Source organism: Narcine bancroftii, chromosome 2, assembly GCF_036971445.1.
Source record: "Narcine bancroftii isolate sNarBan1 chromosome 2, sNarBan1.hap1, whole genome shotgun sequence".
Lineage (NCBI taxonomy): Eukaryota > Metazoa > Chordata > Chondrichthyes > Torpediniformes > Narcinidae > Narcine > Narcine bancroftii.
Window position 1 is genome coordinate 332,894,586 of NC_091470.1, and position 9,901 is coordinate 332,904,486.

Sequence of the window (9,901 nt, forward strand, 5' to 3'; positions counted from 1 at the left end):
TATAGATTGAACTTTGAATAAACGGGAAGGGGCTGAGGGAGGGAGGGAAGGGAGGGTGGAAAAAGGGGAGAAAATAACACTAAGATTCAAGAGAAAAATGTCTGTATGTATTTTGGTCAGTATGGTTCATAGTGCGAAAAATAAAAAAAATTTTAAAAAAAGTTACAGAGGAGTCCAGCTAAACTAGGTTCAGTTGTAACTGAAGAAAAAAACCACAAATTTTTCCATTATGATAAGGTTTACTTAAATCTAATGAGCTGTGTCCTGGGAATGTATGATGGATAACGTGAAGGGAGTTTTATGACACATCCAACCAATATCACAGGTGTAGGACTTATCCTATTGGCCCACTAATTTATGGAGTATGAGGTGAAATCACTCTCTTGAATTCTGTTTCAAGAAGCAGATGACAGTAAAGGTGTCTTAATATTTTGTTGAAAATAATCATTTATTGTCATTTGAACTGTACATATGCACTGACATTCTTACTTGCTGCAGCTGAAGAGCTGTATTAAAAAAAACAACTAAAATAGTAAATTAAAAAGCAAATAAATACAGAAGATAGTTAATATTATTTTTTCATAAAAACCATTCCACAATGAACACCAGAGATTAATGATAGCCTCCCCATATGGTGTGGACCTGATGAGTTGAAGGCCTCTCTATGACTTCATAAGTATGATTCCAAGGTGAAGAGTCGCAGGCTTGAGGGAATTTTTATTGACTCCACATGACGTCTTCATTTTCCATTCCCTAAATATCACGAGGTTGAAATCCTGGTTTGATTGAAAGATTTTCACCAAATGGACTGCTACATTTCAGATGAAGTGCCTGCTCACATTCTCAAATAAGAATTGTCAGTCGGTAGCAGCCTTGCTAGCAATGGCCACATCCTGAGTGAATTCAACACTGGCTATGTTCCTTTCCATTGGAAATGAACATCAGCAGGCCTAAACCCGCTTGCTGGAGATGTTCTGTGCCATCGTGGTTACAATCCAATAATGAGTAGAGGAAATTAAGCAAAAGATACATGATGCATGTGGTGAGTGCAGGGAAGGGTTGCGTTTGAGGCAGGGAATAGAGCTGGTAAACAACAGAAGCCATTTTGATTTGTTCTTGAACATAGTGCACAATAATGCCTGAGGAATAGCAGTAAATGACAAGATGATCTGAGAACATGTGAAGAATAAGTTGGCCAATATACCAAGGAGTACTCTTATTTTTTGATTGATATCAAATTTTGTTTGACAACATGAGTTTAAATTTTTTTGGGGATGTTTGTGAAAATGTTCCAAACATGTTCTGAAAACAAGTGGGGTTGAAAGAAACAAAATGTTGTGTTCACAAGTACAACATAGAACAGAAGCACTAAGACCACGTAAAAGGTAAAGGTTCCATTATTGTCACATACACAAAATTCTTTAACTTTTGTCTATCGTAAGGCAGACAGATTTGCCATTTTGTCCAATGCCCCTCACAGAAATCTACTGACCAGGCCTGAGCCTGCTTAGCTTCTGAGATCAGACAATCTCAGGCGTATTCAGGCTGTTCATTATCCTTTATCAACTGTGCATCATGTGTTGCTCTCACAATTTGTGAAATTTTGCTCTTTAGTTTCTTAATTGCTTCAAAAAAAACTTTTGTTTATAGAATGAAAAAAAAATGAGTATGTTTCTCCATTGAGTGGTGGATGATGCCTTCCAAAAACATTAACACCTCTCTTTGCCACTGATGACTGGCCTGCTATTTGTTTACTGATTTTTTTTAAAAGAAAAACATTCTGATTTCTAATGTTATCAGATTTCTTTCAAACTAAATCATCCCTTTTAATTGTTGACTGTGCAGAAATCAATTTGTATTTCACTTTAAAAAGGGCAAGCCCCCCTCTCTCTTCACAGCCCCAAACATCAACGCCTTTCCCCAATCCCCCACCCCCACTTCACCAAGTCTCAACCTCACCAGCTGTCTCACTGACAGTCTTTGTGTCTTGGTGATTATTGCATGTGACACCCCTGCTGGTTCTTAAAAAGGCACTGCTTGAATCTAAATGAATTTTTAATGAAGAGTGAGCACCTGACAAAGACTGAAATGTAGAAATTACAGCAAAATATGTTTTATCTTTTAATGAATGATTATCAAGAAGATCAGACTGATGCAATAGGATATGAGTCCTAAAATGTGCCTTATTCTCTGCAGTATTGATTACAAGCAAGCACTCCTCTCTCTCTCTCTCTCTCTCTACCACTCTGCAGTGCCTGGTACACACCCTGATTTTCTTCCGAATCCTGCTGACATCATCTAGCATGACACAGCTAAGTACAGTAGAGTGCACTGTCAGAAGGGATACTGGTGCAGCGCACTCTCAGTCCCAAGCACACACACACAAATACACACTCAGGATCCAGCACGCGTTTGCTCTCTCTCTCTCTCTCTATATATTCTCTCTCTCTCTCTCTCTCTTCCTTGCTCCCCCCCCCCCCCCCCCCCCCCCAGGTCAACAGCATTGGTGAGGACGAGGTGGAGAGATACCAAACGACACAAGCTGGCTGCCCTACCTAAACAAATCCACAGCATTAATCCTGCAATCCAGCTCAACAATGCCGGGAGATGCAGTGAAGGATGCAGAAAATGTACATCAAGAGTTTCAACCCCAGCAAAAAAGCACAGGTGAGTCAGCTTGGTGAATTGGTGGTGGAGTGAAGATTTAATCAGCTTTAATTTAAATATGAATATTGAAGAAGATTTCTGACAAACAATCTTAATGTTGCACTCCCGTCTCCTGATGCAGATTTGATATTTTTTAAATGGACGGACATTTTATATGAGGGGAAGGGAAAAACAGAGAATTGTCAGTTTTTGAAATCTGTTTGTCAATCGTGAATGCGCCATTAAAACATTAACAAATATAACACTATGAAATGCAGCATTTTGCATATTGAGGTGCAATAATTTTTCAAATTAAAAATAAATCTCTGCTAGCAAACTAGCACAGTTTCAATCTGGCTGAAGGCAGCAAGGTGGTGACGTCAGATTATATAAGATTTGTAAATGTGCTTATTTTAAAGCATACTGTATATATTGAAACCAAAACCAAATAAAGGCCCAAGTACAGTTTTCAGAGCTTGGGTAAAATGAGATTATATTTTGGCACAGCTGGCAGAAATTAAAGAGAAATGAAAAATTTTAAAAAAAGGGTGAACCTGATCACAAAAGTCTTTGAATATACAAATTAAAACCGAAACAACTGAACCCACTCCTGACAGAATAGGGTTCAAAGATATCTTTCTGTGTCACTGCATCCACAGCTCATTGGTAGAACTCGTGCCTCAAGGCTACACAGAGCTCCACTCCTGTGAGCTGAGTACAAAATCAAGGCCGACATTTCAGTGTTATGAGGAGGGAGGGCAAGTTTTGGTTCAGAAGAGAGGGTCTCATCTGAGGGGTAGATGTAAAATAGCCTGCAGCAATTAGCAGGCCATGGCACGAGTGTGCTTTCAGGGTCCTATCCTATTTCTGTCATAACCTCTTTACTGCTGCTTGTTGGAGTTTACTGGCTACCATATTTCCTACAATACAACAGAGTCTGCATTTTTAAAACCTGCTTCACTTGCTATATTTGGAATGTCAAAGTGCAATATAAAGGCAAGTATTTTCTTCAATCTTTGGTCAAGTTTGTTGAAGATGGTTTAGTTGCATAAGAGCTTAATCCATGGTGCAAAGGATGTGGATAGGATTTGCCCACTGTCTATAATCTAAGTGGGGTTTCCACCACTGCACTGAGAGAGTGCTGCCTTTACACAGTCACCCCCTTTCAAAACAAGCCACGTCACTCTCATTCTGCTCAGTAAAAGGTCTTGCGGCACTATTCAAGCATTTATTAATCAATGTCATTGTAAATATCAGAAGGATTAATTAAAGCTTTTACTGGAACAAAAAAAAATTCTGCGCACCAAGTCCCTTAGGGTGAAGGATGACATGACACTGTTACCGTTCTGTGGGTTGTGAGGAGGCTGACAATCCTGTGCATATTTTGGCAACAGGTGGAACAGGTGATATTTGACTGCATGGGTGGGTAGTTTGCTAAGGAGGTTGCTTGCACCTTTTACTGTTTGTGCAAGGCCTCCACCGTGGAGGAGTGCCTTTCCAGATACGTCTCCATTTTGACTGGTCATTGGCCAGAGAATTCCATCAATTAGTGAGTAATTTCCATTTTTTCAAGGCGACTTTCAAAATGTCCTTGAAGCATTTTCACTGACCTCTGGGGAATGGCTGATCAATTTTTAAAAAAATCAGGATCAAGATTCAATTTATTCTCATTGTAATGAAGCAGTGTCATATAACATGAAATTGCTCTTGCCTGCAGTAAGGCAGACAGATTCACCATCGGCAGAAATTGCCTGAAGTGCTCCTTACAGTCAGAGAAAGAGAAGCAAAGGAGAGTCACCGAGTGTCCGTAGATTCAGCTCCAGTGGATCCGCAGCCTCCAGAGCCACACAGAGATCAGTCTAAACCATTGGAGCTAAGAGGGGAGGGCTTGGTTTCAGGACTCTGTCTGCATGCCATTCTAGCCTGACCACTGGAGCTGGTTAAGTATCATCAGAAGGTACAGGCCAGAGGGGGGACATTGACTGCTCTTTGCCTATTCTACCACTGGAATGGGAGGATGTTGTTGCAATGGTCGCACTTCTTCAGTCGTCACTGTTTCTGAAGTATACAGAGACAGGAGGAGTAAGACGGCCTGAGATTGTGCTGAAGGACTGGAAGGTCTTCATCATTTGTTTGCCTTCATGGAAAGATGGCTTCAGAGATATGGAAAGTTTTCCAGAGTCACTTTGTGGATCTTGCTGGTCGGGAGGTGTGAATTTCTATCGGGGCAGACCTTACAAGCCTGGGTGTAAACTTTAGTGCTTCAATGCTGCAATTCAGCGCAACTTGGAGCAGCCATTGTCTGAATTCCGTGAATCAATGATTTATGTTATTTATGAATGTTCTTTGAACAAAATGGCTGCACCGTGCATGCGTTCTTAACATGAAGAATGTCATATAAAGAAAAATGCCAGTGAGCAGCTAAGCTCAGGATATAGAACATGACTAAAACTGGGAAAGTTTGTAGGATAGGTTCAGATTAAATCAGAAACGCAGTTCAATGGCACATCATTCAGAATTTAAAAGCCCTGATTGGGAATATTGAGCGGAGTAAGCAATTCATTTTTAAGGTGCTGGGAATAATGTCAGATCATAAATGATGCAGTGTGCATTATTTTCAACACTGTGAGTACATAGAAGGGAATGTACTCATTAGTGACTGCAAAAACTGATTACATGGAGGAACACATATCACTCCCACGGTATATTGAAAATTGAAGCCTGGACGTTGATGGTGTTTTTTTTTTCCGAATGGTGTATTTTCAGAGCTGGAGATCTGTTAATTTTTCTGTCTTAAATATTCAGACATTGCTGCTGCTATTCTCATAATTGTTGGACTCACAGTAATTCACTGAATAGACAAATTGCTTTTTGTGTGTTCCTGAAGCTGTTCAGGGAATAGCTATGCAGAAGAATGTGACAGTCTAGAGTGAGTTACTCAGGACATAGGCCTGACTGAGTAAGTTGCACAATGAAAAAACTGGTACGGTAATGTTTCAATTCTATCTGCATTGGTGAGTCATTGTTTGGGGTTATGTGTTTAAGGAAGAACGTGATGGATTGTCAGTGGTTTAAAGAGATTATTGGTTTAATATGTGGATTGCATCCATTGTTGTATGAGGAAAATCTGGACAGACAAGTATTACGTGCACTGGAGGGGATTATTAATTGTAAAATAAATGTACATAAAAATCTTGTAATTTGAATATGCACAAGAAACCAAAAGTAAGATTGGTTTTAAATGAAAAGCCAACCTGTTAAATCACAAATATAGATTTTAAAAAGTGGTGCCAGCAATTGTTCCAAGTCTGGACAGGAATGCCTGTATTAAGTAGGTTGCTTTACGTGAAAGTTGGACATGCCAGTCTCGTATCTGCTGCGTTTTTAGAAGAGTGAATTGTGACTTAGATTTCAGATTTATTGTCAGATTTACGACATCACATACAACCCTGAGATTCTTTTTTTCTGAGGGCAAAGCAGAATTACTATTTATTGGTAATGCAAAAAAAAACTGTACCCAGCGTATACATGTAAGCATATAGAACTGTAAACAGATAATGAATGTAAACTATCAAAAGGGAGAATAAAAAAATCAATGATGTGCGTAGGTAAGAGTTCTTAAATGAGCCCCTGATTGAGTTTGTTGTTGAGGAGTCTGATGGTGGGGGGGAGCAGCTGTTCCTGAACCTGGTGGTGCGAGTCTTGTGGCACTGATACCACTTTCCAGATGGCAGCAGTGAGAACAGAGCGTGTGCTCGTGATGTGGATCCCTGATGATTTCTGCTGCTCTCTGATGGCAGCGTTCCCTCTAGATGTTCTCGATAGTGAGGAGGGTTTTGCCTGTGATGTCCTGGGCTATGTCCACTACCCTTTGCAGGGCTTTACACTCTGGTGTCCCCCTGCCAGATCATGATGCAGCCAGTCAGCACACTTTCCATCACAAATCTGTAGAAATGTGCCAGGGTTTCTGGTGTCATACAAAACCTCAGCAAACTCCTGAGGAAGTAGAGGTTCTGACGTGCTTTCTTCATGATGCCATGGGTGTGTTGGGTGCAGGAAAGATCCTCCGACAGAGTGAACTCCCAAGAACTTATATTTGCTCACCCTCTCCACCTCTGATCTCCCAATGATCACTGGCTTTCCCTTCCTGCAGTCAACAATCAGCTCCTTAGTTTTGGTGACATTGAGTGCAAGGTTGTTGTTGATGTACCATTCAGCCAAGTTTTCAATTTCCCTCGTGTGTGCTGACTCATCACCTTTATTTATACCACCCCCCTACCATGGTATCATCGGCAAATTTGTAGATGGTGTTATTGTTGTACTAAACCACATAGTCGTAGGTGTAAAGTGAGTAGAGCAGCCCTGTGGTGCACTGTTACTGATGGAGATTGTGGAGAAGATGTTCTTCCCAATCCTCACTGATTGTGGTCTGGAGGTGAGGAAATCCATGATCCAATTACACAGTGGGATGTTGAGTCTCAGGCCTTGGAGTTTGCTGCTCAGTTTTAGTGGTGTTAAATGCTGAACTGTAGTCGATAAAGAGCATCCAGATGAATACATCTTTACTCTCCATTTGTTCCAGGGCTTTGAGTAGAGCAAGTGAGATGGCACCTGCTGTAGATCTGTTGCTACGATAGGCGAACTGGAACGTATCCATGTCGCTGTTCAGGCAGGAGCTGACATACTTCAACACCAGCCTTTCAAAACACTTCATCATTGTTGATGTAAGTGGTACTGGTCGATAGGCAGGTTACTACAAACTTCTTGGGGACTGGTCTGATTGACGCCTGTTTTAAACAGGTGGATACCACATCCTGCTGGAGTGAGATATTGAAGATATGTGTGAATGCATTGGAAAGTTGGTCAGCACAGACTTAATTGAAGCATACAAGTTTCTGAGAGGTCCTGAAAAAGTTGTTGGGGAGAGGATGCTTCCTCTCGTGGCTAGATCTGGAATAAAGGTTTACTACTAATAATAAATATTCACCTATTTTGGATGGAGATGAGCTGAGTTCCTTCACTCTGATGACCTTTTGAAGATCGATGTATGTAGTGCGTTAGAGGAAGAATGTACAGGGTCTGGGGTGATTTACACAGGACATAGTGGGTGTCTGGGCTGAGTTACACAGAACGTAGTGGGTGTCTGGGATGAGTTGTACAATGATCTTATTACAACCCAGAAGGCAGCCATTTGGAGCATCAGATCCATGTTAATTCCATTCCCCTCTGTTTGTTTCCCAAAACCTCTGTAACTTATTCCCTCTCACATATGCCTATCAATTCCCATTTGAATCCATTTGCTCTTAACCTACACCTAATGCTGATTTATAGCAGTCGATTAATCTACAGCACACCCGAAGGAAGACCATTAAATTATGGAGAAAATGTACAAATTCTGCACGGATAGCATCCAGGGTCAAGATTGAACCTAGATCTGTGAAATAGCAGCACAAACAGTAGTGCTAGTGTGACCCTGAGCAAGACGATGAGTGGCTGGAGATGGTGAGTGTCCCAAACCGAGTTATGTTAAGTATTACTGAATGTCCACTGTGAGCTCACAGGGGATGGTGAGTATCCACAGTGAGCTCAGAGGAGATTCTGTGTGCCCATGGGAATTCACGAGAAATGGTAGGTATCAACATTGACCTCATGAGCTGGTGGTGGGTTTGCACAGTGAGCTCAAATGAGATGGTGGGTATGCACAGTGAGTTCACATGAGATGATGGGGTATGCCCAGTAAGCTCATATGATATGGTGGGGTATGCACAGTGAGCTCACATGAGATGGAGGGTATGCACAGTGAGCTCACATGAGAAGGTGGGGTGGGGGTGCACAGTGAGCTCAGGTTAGCTTCACTGTTCCAAGTCAGTTGACAAAGCGCATGCTCAGCGAGTTGCCTGGAAAGGCTGATTTATGCAAAATTTTCACAGCACAATAATCTATTTTTGAACAGGGATGTCTGGAACAAAATGTGTCCAATGACAACAGCTTCAGAGGTTAATGGAAATAGGAAACTAATTTTTGCAGAGTAGTGAAGATCTTGATGTAGAATGGGAGAGAAAGCAGCAACAGTGGCCAACCACAGTCTGCTGGAGGAACTCAGTGGGTCGAGCAGCATTAGTGGGGGAGAGGAGGCAGGGTGGGGGGGGTGGGTGGGAGAATAAAGGAATGATTGACATGTTGATCCAAAACTCTCCATCAAAAACTGAGGGAAGTTAGTACAAGAGCAGTGTAAAAGTGGCAGGGAGGGATAGACAGGGCCACACACAGTATTGGCCAATCAGGCATCAGCAAAGCATAATGGGCAGGCAGAGGATGGATAAATGCCAGACAGAGGGAGAGAGAGCCAAGAGAAATAAATGGACCAGGTAGAGACATACAGCAGGGAGTGGATGATTTGAAGATAAAAGAAGAGAATGGTGTGGGAGGGGAAGGGTGTGGGGAATGGAGAGAGCAGAAGAATCCAGTGGGAGATTGTGGGTGTGGGGACACTAAAAAAGAAAGGGGATAAGAATGAATGGGTGGCTGGGTGGAGATTGTTGGAAAGGGGGACAAAGGAGGGAAAGGGGAAACTAGAAGGGGTACAAAGGAGAGAGGGGATTCATCATATAAAATTTGAAAATTCTATGATTAAATTTTGGGCTATAGACTGCCCAGGCAGAATATTACGTTTTGTTCCTCTATGTTGTGCCTCACTCTGGCGGTGGAGAAGGCCCAGGACAGATATGTCGGTGTGGGATTGGGGAGGGGAGTTGGCATGACATGCAACCGGGACGTCAGGGTGGTCATAATGGACAGAGCAGAGTTGTCCCCAAGTTTGCTTTTGGTCTCAACAATGTATAGGAGGGGTCATTGGGAACACCGAATGCATTAGCTGAGGTTAGCTGGTAGGTGGGGTGGGGTGGGGGGCGGTGGGGCACATGTGAATCTTTGCCTCATGAGTTAGAGCTGATTTAGGACCTGGATGGTGGTGCGAGAGGAATTTTAAAATACACTTGATATTTTCTGCCTGTCTGTTATGTGTTCTACTCTACCTGGTTGACCAATGCCATGTAGGGCCCCTGCCTCACCCATTCCACCTGTCCTCTTTACACTTCTTCTGTACTAACTTTCCTCGATCCTGATGAAGAGTTTCAGCTTGAAGAATTGACCATTCTTTTTCTCCCACTGATGTTGCTCAACCCACTGAGTTTCCTGAGCAGATTGTGTTTGGCTTCACACTTCAGCTTCAGCAGTCATCTGTCTGTCTCCAAAG

The 9,901-nt window shown here is 42.1% G+C and overlaps 1 protein-coding gene across 3 annotated transcripts in view; it reads left to right on the forward strand.

The window, feature by feature from the left end:
* The first annotated feature begins 2,490 nt into the window (after positions 1 to 2,490).
* Positions 2,491 to 9,901, forward strand: part of LOC138755687 (uncharacterized) — a 65,213-nt gene continuing 57,802 nt past the window's right edge. For all 3 annotated transcript variants that reach the window (XM_069922112.1, XM_069922113.1, XM_069922114.1), the window contains exon 1: positions 2,491 to 2,667. In XM_069922112.1, coding sequence (XP_069778213.1) covers positions 2,598 to 2,667 — 70 coding nt within the window. In that variant the 5' untranslated portion in view covers positions 2,491 to 2,597. The remainder of the gene's footprint in view (positions 2,668 to 9,901) is intronic.